Source organism: Platichthys flesus, chromosome 6 (assembly GCF_949316205.1).
Source record: "Platichthys flesus chromosome 6, fPlaFle2.1, whole genome shotgun sequence".
NCBI lineage: Eukaryota > Metazoa > Chordata > Actinopteri > Pleuronectiformes > Pleuronectidae > Platichthys > Platichthys flesus.
Window position 1 is genome coordinate 2,103,910 of NC_084950.1, and position 19,143 is coordinate 2,123,052.

General features: G+C 43.7%; 1 protein-coding gene across 1 annotated transcript in view; it reads left to right on the forward strand.

The window, feature by feature from the left end:
• The window catches only part of LOC133954625 (polypeptide N-acetylgalactosaminyltransferase 18-like), a 79,516-nt gene extending 66,511 nt beyond the window's left edge, over window positions 1-13,005 (forward strand). The window contains exons 9-11 of the mRNA XM_062389039.1: window positions 2,504-2,599; window positions 7,971-8,135; window positions 12,606-13,005. Coding sequence (XP_062245023.1) covers window positions 2,504-2,599; window positions 7,971-8,135; window positions 12,606-12,752 — 408 coding nt within the window. The 3' untranslated portion in view covers window positions 12,753-13,005. The remainder of the gene's footprint in view (window positions 1-2,503; window positions 2,600-7,970; window positions 8,136-12,605) is intronic.
• The last annotated feature ends 6,138 nt before the right edge of the window (window positions 13,006-19,143 follow it).

Below are 19,143 nucleotides of genomic sequence, written 5' to 3' on the forward strand. Positions count from 1 at the left end.
CCCACCGGACGGAGGGTCATGTGACTGCAGTCATGTGACTGCAGAACACGCCTTCTATAGGCCATGTAAAAGAGATTAGTAGAAAATGAAGAAGTCCTCTCCCTTCACTGGTCATACACTACACGTATTGCTCCTTCAGGACTCAGTGTAATGGGAGTTTGTTCCCAGCAGAGTTGAAACCAGTTAGTGTTTCCAGTCACCTCACTCCAGTATTGAGCTCACGTGCACGAGGAGCGGCGACGCACAACGAGGCTCTTAAAAAAGACAAACAGCCATTTCTATTCAAAGCACCTCTTTGGAAAGGTCACTGGAACGGAGGTGCTGAAGATGGCTGCTGCCACGGGATGTTTCCCAGGCTGCGTGAGGAAAGGTTCAGGACGTGAGACTCACAAAGCCGACGCACAACTGACCCTGAACTTTCCAGAGGCAGCTGTAACATTCTCCTCTGTCTGGACACATCTCTGCATTCAAGGACCTGAGGTGAACCCAGTGTCCAACACACGGCCGCCACTGGTGAAGCTGAACTGATGAATTCACCTTAAAGGAGACGACTACGTTAGATTGCTATAAAATAATTGCATAGCTTCTCTGTGATAGTTAACCCCTTATTGCCTGAATTAATTTCCAGTTATATAAAGAAATTCTTATTTGTGTTTTTGGCTGTCACACAAATGCTAAATTAAGTGGATATAAGAGCATATACAGTTGATATAAAATTAAGGTATGAGGCAAATTAGCAACATTAGGCATAAGGGGGCATAACCTTAATTTAACACATTTTCCAGTCTCTGGTATGTAGATTATTATATTGATGCTGCTTTTGATGGAAATTGAATAACAACATATGTTTCTGTACAATCATTGCTGTTCCATCATCACAGTATTTCAAATACAGCTTAATACCTCTAAATAATTTTGCTAGATGGCAGCAGAGTGCGTCCAATACCTTCCTTGGTTTGTGTAGTATTTGCACCATCAGGCAAAATCGTCACCTCTGCGGCATTAAGACCGGAATGGGGTTTGAGGGGAATTCGCGACATTCGTCTACAAGGGGTTAATGTTTGTCTTGTTCTTTTATTCTTTAACATCAACAATAACACATTTGAAAAGATCTTTGCCACTTTCCTCTGTGGAAGCTGCTGCACTAAAGGAACTTAACTTTCTATTTGTGCAATCAGGTAACAACACATTCAAATCACCACAGGCTGAGTCGTTCACACACTATAAATATAACCAGCGCCAACTGGAACCAGTGGAAAGCCAAGCTCCAGGTTATGGAGGAAATTGCTGTAATTTGCCAAAGTGGAACAATTTCATTTTAACAGCAACTTTAGAGAACGGGCACGTTGTGGGTTTTCATAAGTGACGTCTTCCCTCTCAGCTCCAGCTGCTCTCTGGACTCTGACCTTCTCTTGACAACCTGAGAACAGAGATATCCATGGACAATATTCTTCTTTTTCTACCAAATCCTTCAAACCTTCTTCTTTCTCTGGTTTCATAAATACATAAGGAAAGGTTTCTGCAAAATGATCCATGTGTGTATAAACTGAAATGTAATGATCGTTGTGTGTGGAGCATTGGAGACTGTTGCTCTGTGGGTTAGTGACACAATAAAAGATGTTTCCTTCCTGAGATGCAGATCCTCTTCTGCCAGGAGAGGTGACGGCTGGTCTCCTGTGTTTGTGTGACTTCCCACTGCCAGCCACTAATGAGCCGGCACTGGTCCCATTTGTCTTCACTTTAGCCACTCCACTGAAGCTGTGTAGTGCACCACTCTGTCATAATGGCTTAATTAATAATGTAGGAGTGGAGATAGGAAGATGGACAGAGTGGAGGGGGGGAAGGGAGGAGAGATGCAGAAACCTGTCTCTATGCACGAGGGGCACAGACACACACTATGCTAATGTGTGTGTGTCTGTGTGTTGTGGGAAGCTGGGAGTTGTATAACTCCAACAACCCACAACAGTTCACTCAGGGTCTCGCAGCAGCTTAATACCGATATTCAGTTGTTTTATAAATTGCTGGACTGGAGCTTCTGACTTTAACACACTTGAGAAAATTGTCTGTTTTGTTGTGTTAGTTAGTTGTGTGATAGGACGTTTTTTATGTGTCTTCAGTAGATTGATGATTCGGGGACATCCTCATGTTGGTTTCACTTCAAAGCTTGATTGAATCTAAGGGGACAGTTGGTCTCTGTGCCATTTTCTGTCTTTTCCACGTTTCTGTGATTTAGAAATGTCCAGGTGAGTCTCCATCGAGCTGCGACAGCCTGTTGCACAGAGTGAGACGAGCAGTTGGTTTGATTACACCTCCAAGTGGACGACAGAGTGTGAGGGAGGTGTCCTGCTGTCGTTGAAATCCATCTTTGATCATAATTGCAGACACATTAAATCACTTTTCCACAATTACCTGCTGTCCCTTCCTCATCGCCCACCTTCTCTCTCTCTCTCTCTCTCTCTCTCTCTCTCTCTCTCTCTCTCTCTCTCTCTCTCCCTCCCTCCAGCTGAAGAACAGCCTGAGAGACGACCTGTGTTTGGACCAGGGACCGGACTCGGACAACGTCCCCATCATGTATCTGTGTCATGGGATGACACCGCAGGTCAGTGGCCTCTCCGCTCGGCGCTATTCCATCTCAACTCTTCAAAAGATGTGAAAAATAATAAAGCAACAAAGATCCAATGACAGGTTTTTCTCGGGGGGATTTAGAGAAAGAGACCGACGTGGAGAAGGTTCCGTGATCACTTCATTCTCTGCAGAACAAAAAGGCTCCTTTCAGATCAGCGTCATGGTTTTAAACATCTATCCACAGATATTACTTAGATATTATAACCTCAAATATTAAAGCTGCATGATTAGATTTCAGAAAAAGATGGAGACACGATATCGGCCTGTTACCACCGTGTTCAGCAATATTAGAATTTGTTATATTTCCCAGGGGGTTGAGGTTTTAGTCGGTTAATGAATGTGTAGAGTTGTGGAACAGGATTAAACTAAAGTTTGATTTCAAGAAAATGTTTTGGTCAGGAAAGAACCTTGAGGGAGCAGAAATCCTTTTTTATTATAATTATTATCATCAGCCTTTATTTGATCAGATTAGTCCCATTTGGATCAAACATTTCTTTTCTGGCCAAGACGAGCAGCAACACAGAGAAAACTTGATCATATAAAACACACAGAAGAGCTTTAAACTCACAAATCTAATGTTAATCTGGAATCACAACAAATCCCCAAATGTCCACAGAATGAAACCTTGTGTCCCCCGTCTTCATGTTCAGTCAAACTCTGTCTCTGCACCTGTGAACCTTCCTATGCAAAGCTCCGTGTTGGAGTTAAAGAGACGGAGGAGTTCTTAGTAGATGTGGTGACTCAGTGGAGATCTGCCCGTCTGTAATTCACATGAATAAAAGAGTAAACTGGTTCATTAAAGTCTGGAAGCAGAGTAAATAGCCGATGTGTCACCAGGCTGTAATCATAATAATGATGCTGCTTTGTCATGTGATGTTTTGGTCTTGGGGAGCGGCGGGGGCTTTTTATGCTTCTGCAGCTGACGGATGTAAAAGTGACTCCGAGGCCGATGGACAGCTCTATCAGCCCACTGCACATTTAAGGTGGTGTAATTTAAGGGGCAGTTAAAGTCTCCACTTATCACCTCTTTAATGGAGGAGCTGAGAAACACTCTGAGCAGCGAGCCGGGAGTGTTGCTGTGCATTTCCAATATTTACCAGCTTGAAACGCTCTGCTGCTTCACAGAGAAAATCAAATTCAGGGTTCTGCATCGAGCTGAGTGAGGTCACTTCTCCGTCAGGCGGTTAATAACTGTGACCGGAGCCGGGCCGTCAGAGACACGTGACCTGGGGGCGGTTGCATCCGTCACTGCACCATCAGCTTAGTTGTATTTTTATTTATTATTTATTCAATTAAGAGAGAAACTTAACACTTAAATGTGTTTTTTGAGCTGTATACTAAATTATACGACTGTTCTTTGATGAAATTTATTAATGCTCGTTATGATCTCACAACTATTTCGAAATTTTCATAACGACACAAAACACAAACAGTGAAACTTCCTGTCGTTGTTTTAACAACGATCTATTTGTGAAAACAGATAAACAAGTGCTGATAGTGCTCCACCTCTTTTGTTCTGTTCACCCACAGCCTCTCGGCCAGTTCTCCTTCTCTCGGACACATAATTATGCTTTATTATTAATCTATTATGATACTAATGTGTTAAAGATCTGATGGTTTGGGTCTTAAAATGCACGTATTAAGACGAAAGCGAGTTCAAAGCCGAACACGAGCTTCTCAAGTCGGCGTGAATGAAAATGCACGAGAGATACTCTGAGCTATTAAATTGCAGAGCAAATGACAAATGAACATTAGGCTCATATTTATGTATGAACTCCAACTCGCTTAAAAACAGCGAGCAGTAATTTACCCACAGTGCACTGGGACACGTCTGGAGATAACAGAGGAATTTGGTGTTTTACCAGGATGAGTGGAGATAGGAGCAGAATGTCATTACCCAGAGCGCGACTAATCACTTTATAGACTCCAGATATTCAGGCTTATAGAATAAGATGTGCACGTGAATACATTACAGCACATAACAGTTATTATCTGCCCTGTACCTGCTGCAGTAATAACAGGGATTAGAGTGTGTTAGGATATAATGGATAATTTGTAGTCTGCTGCTCTCTCACACATTTACACATTAACGGCTGATTCCCGGCATTAGCCTAATGAAATTTCAGGGCTCGGTGACTAAACCTGCACAAACTGACTCAGAGCATCCAATCCGCTGAACGTACAGACTGATCCCAGACCCCCGGTGAACGGTGGAGCGATGGCGTGTGCGTTGGAGACGAGGCAGCGACGTGCAGCCTTCGGAGGCCGAGCGGAGAGCAGCAGGGAACCGTTTCACAGCCGACATCAAAGTCTCCGATATTCCTCTGGTCCTCAAACGCCCCTTTATCGCTTTTCATTCTCTATCTCTTATTCATGCAGAGTGTCTTTTCTGATGTTATTCCCCCCGGTCGTTCCTTTTTCCCCGTTCAGATCCTTTTATTCTGATTCGTCCGATCCTCAGATTACCTCAGAGTCCCCCCCCCCCGTTCCTGTGTGTATCCAACAGAATGGACGGATGTGGCTCTGAATTCCTGATGAGCTGTTGAATGTCAGCGATGCACAGCGAAGGGAGGGAAGCTTTATGCAAATAACAAGAATAACACACTTTATTTGTTTAGAGCCGTTCAAGGCCAGACGCACAAGGTGCTTCACAAATTACAACACACAATATACGTGCAAAGAGTAAAAGAGAGAGGGGATGAACAGAGAAACATCTCACATGAAAACAGGGATCAGTAGAAGAGACGGGGATGAAAAGAAAGATAGAAAAGAACAACATTAGAATGATGCAGGATAATAAAGGACCCAGTTTGAACAGGTGTGAGTTTAAAAGCCTTTTAAACTCACACTCTGACGCAGCTCTTCTGATGTAAGATGGTTTCAGAGCTAAAACAGGACAAGAGTCGACCTGGATGAGAGGCAGAGAGTGAGTGCTGTTATTTCCCTATGTGTGTGTCTGTGTGCATGTGTGTGTTTCTTTTAAAAACACCCAACACCACAAATTGCCCAATGTAGAGCTGTGAAAAGGCATCGCTTTGTTTTTAGTGTTTCCCGTGTTTTCCTGCGAGTTGTGTTACATTGCGAGCGGCACAGTGGTACAGTGGATATCACGCAACAAGGTTGTTGATTTGATTTCGGTTCTGCCCTGTGGTCGGGGGGGCTCTGTGTGGAGTTTGTAAGATCTCTGCAGAAAGCAATCAGCACTTTGGCAGTTTCACATTTTTTTATTTCCAAACCAGTGCAGGAGTTTGCAGAAGACAATAATTATTCCACAGTTTATAAATGAATCCTGTGGACACAGAGCGGGACGGAGACACGTCTGATCTGTGGTCAGTGTTTGTGTAGCCTTGGTAAGAAGATTGGTTTGTGGCCGGATCAATAATCTGAGAATTAGACCTCGGAGGCTGTTTACAGGGACGTGACAACCTCTTACTTCAACCTTCGGCAGGACACGGTCTCAGGAGTCCGGCTTCATGAGGCTATTTGTAAGTAGTGAGATAGAGCTGACGTGTTGTTGGATATTATCGTTTGATTTTGTAATATAAATGTGTGCGTTGGAGTCCCTGCTTGTGTGTGTGTGTGTGTGTGTGTGTGTGTGTCTACAAAACCAGAAATGCCAGGATATTGAATTTGTACGTTCAAAAGAGGCTTGTAAGAGGCTGAGGAGGAAAAAGAGAAACCAGGAAGCAGAGCACGTTTAATCAAACATTAAACTTTGAAACACAGACTCAACACTCGGGGGGGGGGGGGCTTTCTCTTACTTTGGAGACTTTAGACGTTGATTTGTAATTTTCTGGAACACTGGTGGTGAATTAATTATTTAAAATGGAGTTATTTCGTCGGGGACTCGGTTTGATACAAAGGAAACTCAAACCAATTACCAGACTTTAAAAACTTGAGACAAATTGTGTGTGTTTGTGTGCGAGAACATGTTAATTCATCAGTTGCAGACTCACAAGCTTCCTGTTTAAACTAAAGGCGTCTTATAATATTAATAGTAACTATTAAAGCACCTTTCTGTTCTGATTTATCCTCCGGTGTTCGCTGAGTGTGTGAGTAAAGCCCTGGAGAGTGTGTGTGTGCATGAACCAGTTTAAAGTACAAAAGTCTTAAAGAAGTGAAGCTAACACACATTTCATTTGTCAACACAACATCTGGCATCATCTTCTATTGGCTGGGGGATTTCATCACAGACACAAAATAATAATAATACCACTTTATCTGAACGAGTTTACAAAGTGTTTTACAAAGTGTTTTACAAAGTGTTTCACAAAGTGTAGAACTGAACTAAAAACAATTCCCCATTAAAATGTATCTCTGCACCATCTTTACTTTAATGCGCTTCACTGCCAGATGTTTCCAACTTCTCACCTGCTGATGGTCGACCCCCCTCAACCTGCTGGTTTTGATTCCACGTGGACCTTCATCCTTCTCATTTGCTTCACTCGTGTCAGATTCTCTGGGATTTTTCCGTCTCATCTTTTCCTTTTGGAAACTGGGCCAACGTTTGCATTCATTACCTCGTCCTGGTGTTTGTTTTTAGATTGTTTGTTCAGGTATGCAAAATGTCCTGAGTTCCTATTCAGCCAGGATCCACCTGACCCTCTCCTGCCTCTGAGTTCCCCTCCTCCTCTTTATAATGAGATCAGTTACTTGTTTATTTCTCACATTATACATGAGAGTGTTGTTTAGGGACGAGCTGGATTTTCCAAGTGAGGTGAAGGAAAGTACACGCCATGAAAAACAAACAGCGTGGCATCTTCAAACCTGCATTATTTAAAAATGCAGACGTGTATTCTGTCCCTGTTTTATTTTGTATAAAGGTTTTCCTCATGAAGATAATATTCAAAATAAAGATGGTGATTAATCAAGCAGCCGTTGAGGTGTTGAGGTGCCTCAGGGGTCTGTTCTTGGTCTGTTACTGTTTCACTGTTCATAACAATAATCAACACCTGGTTGGACTCTGATGAGGCCACATATATGAAATAAAGTCAATATGAACTAACTGTTCCTGGTTAGAACGGCTAAAGATCTAACCGTTTTAAATCTAAACACTATTTAAAACAGCAAGAAACTAAATCAGCATTATCAGCAAATCTGGTACCGAGGAAAAAGCTGCTTCTTGGTAAAATCACAAGTTTAAACTTTATCTTTTCTTATCTTCTGCGACCGAAGTGTTTTATTACGACTGGTTTTGTTTAAGTCCATAACTCTGTATAGTTATGGACTATGTAGGAGATATTAAAAAGACAGACTCTGAGGCAGCAGCAGATCAGCGTCATTAACCCTCTGTCTGTGCTGCCTCCTCTCTACTGACTGACTCCCTGTCTGTTGCCTCCCAGCAGAACGTGTACTACACCAGCTCCCAGCAGCTCCACCTGGGGGTCCTGAGTCCCACCATCGACGACGACGACAACAAGTGTGTGGTGGACGTGAACAGCCGGCCGCGGCTCCTGGAGTGCAGCTACGCAGCCACCAAGCACATGAAGCTCACCTGGACGCTCACTCAGGTAGAGCAGCAGATCCAGAGCAGCAGATCCAGAGCAGCAGATCCAGAGCAGCGGGTTCCTCTGCTGAGATGTCTGCACTCGTTCTTCTCGCTGCTCTGTTCAGTGCTGGAACCTCCTGCTGTTTTTAACTTGTCACTCCGTGGTTTGATGGTCGGCTCTTTTTAAATACTCAAGCAGGATTTTGTGTCTCTTCCCCCCCGACTGTTCCTTTACTGGTTTGGATCAAACTTTTATTATTTCATGCGACGGGCGTTTTAACAGCACTTCCTCTGCTGCTGGATAACGAGCTTTCACACGTCCTCAGCTTCTGACTCTTAACAACCCTCTGTCTCGTTTTTAATCTTCACACTTTTAATGTTGTCTTAAAAATGTGACAGATAAGCAGAGGGAGTCGGATAATTAGTCTTAAGATGACGTTACTGTATTCATGCCCCCGGTGGTGTGTGTGTGGGGGGGTGTGGGGGGGTGTGTCTGTGTGTGTGAGCTGTTTTTGTCCCAGACATCAGATTGTGTAAGAGGCTTATTTAAATATCTCTCAGGCAGAGAACGATACCTCACCACACTCCCAGCTCCCCAGTTCCCTCCCTGTCTTGGCTACTGGGCACACTGGCCGGGGAATCTGCTTCTAATTAGCTTTGGCCGGAGTCAGAAAAATCTCACATCTAACTCGTGTCAGGAGTCAAAGAGATGAAGCCCATTAGGCCCGTCTCAGAAGAAAGAAGTAAAAGTCCAGTTCCTTTGTGAGAAAGTTTGTTAGAGGAGTGGAATCAGGCCTGAGACTAAATGAAAGGCTTTTCTCTCAGCTGCATGAAGGATTCAAGAGGGAACAGAAGAGTGATGGTTTAAAGTGAGATCAGCTTCTTCAGGTTAAACTGGATTAAACGTGGAGAATATTGGTGTAGGTGTAGGTTGCAGCTCCATGGACAGGAAGGAGTAAAGGACACAGTCTGGGGGAAGGAACAGAAGAGAGAGAGGAGAGCAGGTGGACGGACAGAGCGAGAGAATAAGAGAAAGGAGAGAGAGTCAAGGCCGAGAGACGGAGGGAGGCAGTGTTTCATGTGAAGTGTTCAGTCGGTTCCAGTGAATTATTGATGAGAGGATCTTTTATTGAAGTGACGTCGGCCCTGAGGCGGACGAGAGAGGAGGAGGACAGGAGAGAGGAGGAGGACAGGAGAGAGAGGAGGAGGACAGGAGAGAGAGGAGGAGGACGAGAGAGAGGAGGAGGACAGGAGAGAGAGGAGGAGGACGAGAGAGGAGGAGGACAGGATAGAGCAGCTCCTATTGGTCTGGACAGTGTCCTGATGAAGGTGGATTTTGTTTTTGGACGTTTCTTCACTTCTTCCCAGTAGAACGCTCATCTCCACCAGTGATTAGATTCACTTCACAACACAAGAGGAATAGACAAACCATTTATCTCACTACAACAACAACAACAACCATTCTGACACACACAATTTATTCATATAAATACATTTATAGCTGCTTTGTCAAATCTTTGAAGTTCAAAACCTCAAAACTGAACTCGGTCCAAACTTGTCAACAACGTGTTATTAAAGTTTGAAATAAGAATCTAACAGTGGGGGTGATTAGGGATCAAAAGTCAAGTGTTCTGGGCCTTGAGGTGATTTTATAAAGTTAATGATGTAAAATAGAAAATGATGTCCGGTGCTTAAAAATATCAAAACACAAATAAAACTCGGAGGCAGTTATTGTTTTGTGTTTGTAAAGTGCTGATGCAGGATCGAGGAGCCGTTCAGTGATTTGATGGATGTGCAGTAAGAGCTGCTGACGGGGGGGGGGGGGGGGGGGGGGGGGTATATAGAGGGTTGGCAGGCTGAGTAGAGTCCTGTAGTAATTTCAGACCTCTGCACTGAACCACTCATAAAGATCCGTCCAGTAGAGAGAGTGAAGTCTGAAATAGATTCACCCGATAAGGAGGATTGTGGAGAAAGAGGAGAATCACATGATCGGAGCAGCTCAGCCTGAACGAGCTCAGAGGCATCGACTCATTAATCAAGGACAAGAAATCTCAACATGAACATCTGATCTGGTGCAGACGTTGGTTCCCCCCCCCCCCCCCCATGTTCCTCTCTCTTCACTGCTCTTACTCACCACATCCTCCGAGGTGAGCGACTCGATGATGGAGCATCCGGCTGACAGATTCCCGGGCTCGCTGGCCAACCGGCCGCCCGGCTGTCTGAGCGACTGATTAGTGTTCCCGCCCTAATAGCAGGGAATCGATCGTGCGGTCCAACTCTGCACTCTGCAGAATGACGGGCCGACCCGCTGCTGCATCCAGGACGAGCCGCTGGACTGATGCCAAATAATTGTCTGCGTTTTTTGTGGACGTGGGTTCTTGCACAGTGTGTCGTTCAAAAGTCTGAGACCGCTCTCTCTCTCGGTGGAGGGGTTGTGTGAAAATGTGTGTATTGTGGATTGATGGAGGGAAAATGTGTGTACGTGTGTTTTTATTTGATCTTAACTCAGCTTTCGAGCTCCTCTGGAAAACCGAGAGGCGGCTGCAGAAACTTTAAAGTGCTCTGGCAGGAAGTCGCTCTGGAGGTCACACACTTACAGAAAACCAATTGACTCTTTGCTGTAGGAGGCAAAAAACACTCCTGATTACTTTAATGGATCTGACTCTGCTGCAGCCGTACAGTAAGAACCATCACAGTGCTGCACCTCCCCCGGTGCTGAGGTCCCATTGAGTAATACAGGATCCCAGCTGATATACAGTGAAGTAAGAAAAACTGTGAAAGGTAAATGATCAGGGCAGCTTGGATTTAAAAAACGAGTCCAAAAGTTCTTTAAACCTGTTTTTAATTGAGTGTTTTCCCCGTTAGGAGCTAAAGAATCAGAACTGATTCTTTTACACATCCAGCTGCTTCTCTGTGGACGACACGTTTTCCCCCCTGTACGTTTGTTTGTTGGTTTGAACAAATACCGGATTGATTTCCTCCAAACCCGTTTGAGGGATGAGACCTGAGCCAAGAACTAATCAGAGAATCCCTGTTTTCACTATAATTAAATTCTGACAAAAACTAATGTTTCAAACAACTGTGATCATCATGAAACGAGTAGCAGAGCACAACTCGGTCGATATTCAGGGACAATAAACAGTTCATTTTAATCATTGAAACATTAATTAGAAAATGATTTATTCTCTTTCCGGGGTTGTTTCCTTCGTCTCTGAAGGATCATGTAGTTGCTGATTGGATTTTTTAGAATCATCACATTGTACCTGCCGCACATGAAGGTGCTTTATAAAGACCTATATATATATATATATATATATATATTTTTATAGATGTATCTAAAGCCCTGGACTCTGCAGACGAGGTCGAACTGAATCGTGTTGATCTTTATAAATGAGATATAACTCCTTTCTCTGCATTTCACTGATTGGTCCAGGATCAATGTCAATAGAGGTTAATGCAGCCAATCCAATATGTGACAGATTCTCTTCACACACAGACACACACACACATTCTCTGTTAGTTTGTGTGTTTGTGTACGTGTACAGTTTATTAGGAGCACTTCCTGACACATAAAATGTAAGGCCGATTGTTTGTTTTTTGTGTCTCTGAATTTACTCTGGTTTGAAAGTACAGGATGGATTCAGAGGGTCAGAGAGTTGTAGGCCAAAGCATCTTGATCGCCCCCTGGTGGCTGGCATGTGTGTGTGCGTGTGTGGGTGTGTGTGTGTGTGTGTGTGTGTTATTGTGGGAGAAGTAAAGCGTATTGATTTTAGAACAAAGCAGCCTCACCACCAGTTTGACACAAACTGCTTCAGTCACCTGGTCTTCAGGGCTCAGGCTCATTAAAACATATTACTGCTCCTTCAATATTACTAAGGACCTAGTTTAGGTGTCAGCATGCTGTTAGAGAGACACACATACACACACACACACACACACACACACACAGAGTATTTGCAGTATCAACAACAAGTGGACCATCCGGTGAATAATAAACATCAAACATTAAATTGCAATTGAGGAAAAAATCAATAACAGGGGAAAAGGATTCAAATGAAGAGGTTTCTTTGTTTACTAGTCCACCAGGAGGTGATGTCTTCATCTGCATGTGTTTGTTTGTTTGTTACCAGGATTGTGAAAAAACTAATCAACACATCTCCATGAAGATTTGTGTTTGTGTGGGGTGGGGGGGGGGGGTGACCCAAGGAGGAACCAATTTAATATTTTGTGTGGATCCAGGAATCAATTTATTTTACATTATTCAGGGTTTAATTCACGGATCTTGATGAAAACATCCAACATGTAGATGTTTGTCTCACTTTAGCTATCAGCTACAGTGCCCCCCCCCCCCCCCTTGAGGTGGTACTGCTTCATTGGGAACAAAACACGAACAGAAGCTTGCGTCTCTTTCCTGATACAAATCTAACGTTGTCCATGAATGAGCCTTGAGGCTTCATGTCCGTGTCGCTCATTGTTCCCTCTTCTCCTTCAGGGCGGCTCCATCCAGAACACCGAGTCCCAGCGCTGCCTGGAGCTGGTGGAGAGCAGACAGTCGGAGTTCGGCTTCCAGCTCGCCATCCAGGACTGTGGCGCTCAGAAATGGACCATCACGAACATTCTGACCGTCCTGCCGCGGTGAGCGGGGGGGGGGGATGCCACGCAGGGGGACGCCACACGGCTGCAGGGGACACCTCCCATGTGACGGACGTTCAAAAGGACAACTCAACGGCTTCAAACCAAAAATATAACTAACTGACCCAGATCTGAGATGGATCCTCGAGGAGTTCTGGTTCACGAGTCCAGTTAGAGACGGACGGACATGAGTGACTCAATAACCGCTTGATACCAGTGACCTGAGAGTCTCTGGGTCCAGGGGACAGGAGCCGGCCTGTGGGGTCTTTTCGGCCCCTGTCTGGAACGTGAGGCGGGGGGGGGGGGCAAGTCTCATCGCACAATCACCAACACAAATTGAGCGATTGAGGTTTTAATATCTTTGTGTTGAGCGGGAGAAACGCACGGTTCCACATAAATCTTAACAACTTCACGATCCCAACCCTGCGACAGGTTTTCAGTTTCACCGGAGGAGGAGGAGGAGGAGGAGGAGGAGGAGGAGGAGGAGGAGGAGGAGGAGGAGGAGGAGGAGGAGGAGGCTGTCAACTTCCTGTTCGTACATCACCAGCACATCACATGACGGTGGCTGAGGCGGCAGCAATAATGATGATAGATCTTAATGGAACCTGAGCAGCTGAGGGTGATGTGGAGCTGGAACCAGGATTTTAAGAATTTTTAGAGTTCAAAGACCCAAAGATATCATGTAACACATTTTTATTTAAACATCTAAAAACAAGTAGACCGATCTTATATATTTTGTTGACTTTGGTTCTTAAATTATCCAAAATGTTAGAGAAAACTCAGAGAAATCTTTAATTGTGTTTTAACCTCTTTACTTGTGTCTCTGTTGTTGAAGTTTGACAAAGGAGAAGCTAACTGTTAGCCTGTTAGCCAGTTAGCCTGTTAGCCAGTTAGCTGTTTGTGTTAATAATACAATTATCTGTTGCCATTTGCTCCGTTAGATGAATTCAACTTTAACACGTGACCTCTTCGTTTTCATCGGCAATGGTCCCGAAAAACAACAACTCCCATAATTCATCGCTGCTTTACGATGTCTGTTAATTGTTTTGACTGAGAGACCCCTTGTGGCCAAAGTTATATATATCATACGCTTCAATGAAAGATTATGAACTAGTCCCAAACCAAACTTTCGGGTTATTTATAGAACTTTTGTGTTTATTTACAAAAACTCATTTTCAACGAGTTCTGTTTCAATTCATCTTGTACGTGTAAAATCATAAAATATAAACTCCTCCCTATGGAATTATGAAATGAAACTTAATCACCAGAATAAATAGTTCAGGGTCGCAAGAGAATAATCTCCTGTGGTCGCCAGATGGTCGTAAAGAAAATATTAACAGATATAACTCACTCATTTATATCAGTCTCCTGAATGTCTCATTGATTTCATCAGGATTTATAGATTCCTCTCTGGGAAACTGGTGGAAATGTAGAAATATCTCACAATGTTAAAGAAAGTGGAAGAAAAACCTCCTTTGCAAATGTTGAAGGAAAAGAATTCCTCACTTACACAAACCTCAAGGAAACGATGAATCTTAAAGAGAAACTCTGTGTCAACATAGATTCAGTTTATTTACAGGAAGAAGCATCAGATCATCTTAATCTTTGTTTACTTGAGTTTTACAGCCGAGCTCCACTCGGATCTCAACTGACACAAACACTCACTAAATCAATCAAATGATCCTTGAAGCATTACAATCAATCTGCTGCTGCTTCGCTCATCAAGTGAAACTTTTCAGACTCCAAATGTTCAGCCTCCGCCCACACAGCTGTGATACAGTGGAGCCTGTTATGTTGGATGAACGTGCAGAAAGATATGATGAGAAGCATAAAAGGAGCTGATTGAGCAGATGGACGTTATATCATCGTGACAGATGGACGCTATCTGGCAGTGGAGGAGTGTGTTCCTTCAAAATTGTGTGTGCCTGTGTGTGTTTGTGTGTGTGAGCCCTATTTGTGTCCTCTGAATTGTGGAAATTCAACAGGTAGTAATTTAAATAATTGCAAATAATAGTCAGCAGGTGATAAAGTGGAATTTCTGGATAAATCTCAATCAAATCTACAGTGAATCATAATTCAAACATCCACGCTAACAGAGAATAAGAGCCGGACCGATCTGGACCTTTGAATCACTAATACCGATATTAATCAATCAATCAATCAAATTTTATTTGTATAGCCCATATTCACAAATCACAATTTCTCTCATTGGCCTCATTAAATAGTTGAATATTTATGTACTAGCATATCGGCGGATTCATATATTTAGAAGCCGTGTTATCAAACCTGTCTGTGCTGTGTTTAAGTTTATTTATATTTACATTATTTATAATTGTTTTCATTTTTAAGCAGGTTTTCCTTTCAGGTGTCGGGGGGGGGGGGGGTGGGAGACAACAGCAGATGAATTGAATCTTCTGCATTTTATTTTCTTATATTTATCTTGTTTTAAATTGGATTTATTTTGGGATGTTTTGTGTCCATGCAGTGAAACGACAGGACGTTGATCAATCTGTGAAACTTGATCTCTTGTCCTCATTAAGTTCATCCCACGATAACTTTTCACAGGAAAACATGAAATCACTCAATAACAGACATGTGAGTGCGTCACACTTACAGAATTTAATATTTCCCTTAACACTGAACATGTAATGGGAAAGTTATTGGTTATAAAAATGTATTTTGTTTGAAAAATCCTTTTAAAAAATACCTGTGGATTTTCAAGGTTCAAACATTCTTTGAAAAATATCCAGTAAGTGAAGTTTGAACGTGAACGTGAGTGGATGTGAATTTAACTATTTGCTCCACATTTGCAGATCTAAGCTTTTATTCAACAGATCTGCTGTGAAATCAATTTCCCGCTTATTCAGAACCCCCGTTAACAATCTCCATCAATAATTCAGAGCAGGATGAATCTATTCATTATTAATCTGACTGTAATGTTTTCAGCACGTACTCAGACGGAGGCGGCGGTACCACAGCGATGATGAAGCAGGGATTTGAACGTGTGTCTTCTATCGGCTACTGTGTAGCATCGAACCTTCGGTTGCTCCTCTGTTCCCGCTGGGGCTCAGGTTTCTAGATCCTGACATTTTAAAAGTATCTCAATTGTTGGGAAGCTGTTAATATACAGAGTCATGAAAATGTCTGAAATATTTTACGAGTGTATTTAAACTGGATATTTATAAGTACGGACAATAAAAACTTTCCTCTGTGTGTCTGTCTCTGTTTGTTTCTGTTTCCATCTCTGTTTGTTTCAGAGCTTTTTTAAATCAATGCTCAGTAACTCAGATCAATATAAAGCAACATAATCAACGTTGTGCTTTTTACTTTATAAGAAAATTACTAAAGAGGAAAGTGATTCTATAAAAATTGAATTTCTTTGGCAGTTTGATTTGGTGAAATAAAAATAATCAGATTATCTAAATGACCTGAAGGGAGAGATATAATGTTTAATTGAATTTGTTATAATATGACATATTATTGACACTAGAGGACGTGTTGTGCACGCTGTGGTCACGTGGATCTGCTTCTTCTCATGTGACCCAACTGGACGCTGCTCTTCTGACAGAGAGACAGAGACAGATTGGTGGACTCATCAGATGGATGAAGCTGTGGGGGAAAGACTCCAGAGCAACCGGGGAGAATAATAAAGCAGTTTGTCCTCAGTGATGCAGCTGATCCAGGGTCAGATGTTTGAGCCTGTGCAGCCTCACGGCCTCGGAGGGTAACTCTCACCTTCAGGCTCCGGCTCTCTCTCTCTCTCTCTCATTAGCCCTCTGCATAGCTGGAAACTCTCGTTCTCTGATTCCCTCCTTCACTGTGTCATTATCCTCTCTGCTGCCCCCCACCTCCCCTCCTCTCTTTTTAATAGTGAGGATGCATCTTCACAGATTCTCAGATCCGTCCTCTAGCGCGCTGCTTTGTCTCTGTGAGCAGTGAAGCTCTGGTACGCAGCAGCTCATCATGAAAGGCTGAACCGCTTCTCCTGCAGTTTATTGTGGGGGTGAGTTATTGTGAACAGCTCGTAAACAAGTCTCCGAGCTGCTCGTAACGTCCGAGTCATTGTAAAACCTCACACAGACACACACAGACACACACAGACACACACAGACACACATCCGCAGCTCTAAACAGCGGCGAGGCCTTGAAGGCAGCAGTAACAACGAGGTGTCAACCTTCGCTCACACCTCATTGGCTCACGCTTCTGCTGAGTAACCACTGAGGCTTAATTGAAGGGTACACATCGTTAACACTGTTGCCAGGTGACCACAGAGGCCTAATTGAAGGGCAGCGCTCCATTGGATCAGAGCCTGTCCATCAATCAGCTGCATTAACGAGAGCTCAGCTTTGATATTTCATCTATTTCTTTGGCAGCGGAGGAGGAAAGAGAGGAGAGGAAAGGGCGAGAGAGGAGGATGGTGGGTGAATGGGAGACGAGCGGAAGGAGGGGAAGGAAGGAGGAGAAGGAAGGAGGAGAAGGAAGGAGGAGAAGGAAGGAGGAGAAGGAAGTCCTGGGGGATGTGATTATCAGATTCAGATGCAAATGAAACATCAGCAATATTCCAGCATGGAAATGAAAAGGCTCCTGACTGGGAAGACGGGGAATAAAAAGGTCTAATCTCCTTTTTCTAATTGGATGAGGCCGGCGCTCAGCAGGGAATCGACCTTGAGTTCTCATGAGTTCTTCACTTTCACCCAAAGATTCTCATTTCCAGCTTCTCAGGCCGACTGGTGTTTAAAAACAACACACTATCATTTGTTATTTTAATACGACATAGATTCTATAAAATACAGACTTTAACTCCACAGCAGCTGTGAGCAGAGACTTGTCTTTGATCCTCCATGTTGAGTTCCTCTCTGGTTGCTCGTCCAGACTGAAACGTTTCCAAACTGAAACAGTAGTGTAGGAGATAATCTGGAGTTTATTCCTGTTCATTTAATGAGTCAAAATACCGGCTCCTCCTTTGTTAATACAGAGGAAGTGAGGAAATCATTCGACAGCACAGTATGTGTGTGGGTCTGTGGTAACGAGACACCTGAGTGGGAGTCTGCATGAAGCTGCACGGACCTGACAGATTCACTCTACCGGTTTGAAACCCACCAGATTCCTCCCGCTCACCGTGACAGTTGCCTGGGGGGGGGAGAAGTGGGAGACAGAAGTGGGCTATGAAAGCTCTGTCGAGTCTGTCACTTCTCCCGACTCCGGCATGAAGACGTCACCTCGACACGAGCCCGAGGAGCAAACCTGAAAAACACAGCCTGAGGCGCTGGAGGGAAATGTCGCCCAGAAGGCAAAAGGTCAGCAGAGGTGTGTGAGTGATGAAGACTCTGTCAGGTGTGAGTGTGAGGAGAGGGATTGATGAAGACTCTGTCAGGTGAGAGTGTGAGGAGTCGGATTGATGAAGAATGTGTCAGAGGAAACCACGATGCTGCTGCTGCCGTCCGAGCTTCTCCTCCCACTTGTCAGCAGTTTCCACAGAGCCGTGAAGAGAAGCTGCTGTGAGTTGTTCATCTCTCAGGATCTTATATCACGGGTGGAAAAATAGAATTCATGAACAATCTCAGAAACTGGGACACGGGGCCTTGAGCACATAGAGGTCTGCTGCACATTGTAAAGCTGCATCGCTGGTGAGGAGCTGAGGAGCCTTTGTGTTGAAGGTTTACACAGATGGGGTAAGAAGGGTTGGACGCTAATATAAAGATATATGTGGCGTCCCAATTGGAAAGTCTTAGTTCATGAGTTAAAGAGTTGTTTCCTCCCACTTTGCAGGAATGAAGCCAGAATCCGGCAGCTGCCATCTTGCACTGACGTGATTTAGTGGAGATGATCATCAGAACTAAACCATCTTTGATTAAACTGGACGTGTACTTTGGTTCATGTCCCATCCACTAACTCGGAGGAGCCAGCTGTGCACACTGCTCTGAGACTTTTCCTACATAGACACAGATAAAGTTTCACTGTGAAACTTCAGCGACTCTTCAAGAGGAGCGTTTCACTCGCTCTGAACATCTGGACGCCGACTGGTCGATCACGTCCAGATGTTCCTCTGATATAAATCAAGCAGCCAGGAACATTTCTCAGTGTTTAGTGTTGTTCTTTATATCCACGATAATAAAAAGCAGATTGTTTGTGTCTGGATTTAATTTGTTGTCTTTTAGTTTAGAAGCTGTGGACTTTAGTTTCCTCTTTAATTCACAGGTCTTCTCCTCGAGCAGCAGGACACGTCGGAGTGAGACACATTTTTAAAACAAGTGGGACGCTGCCAGGAAAGTCTCAGAGCAATATCTTCAGCCATATGGACGCTGGAAAGCTCTGCTAGTATTTAATATTATATCGATGTAACCTGCAGGGAAATCATGTTCAACCAGCGGCTCAGAACTTCACCACTTGTACCTCC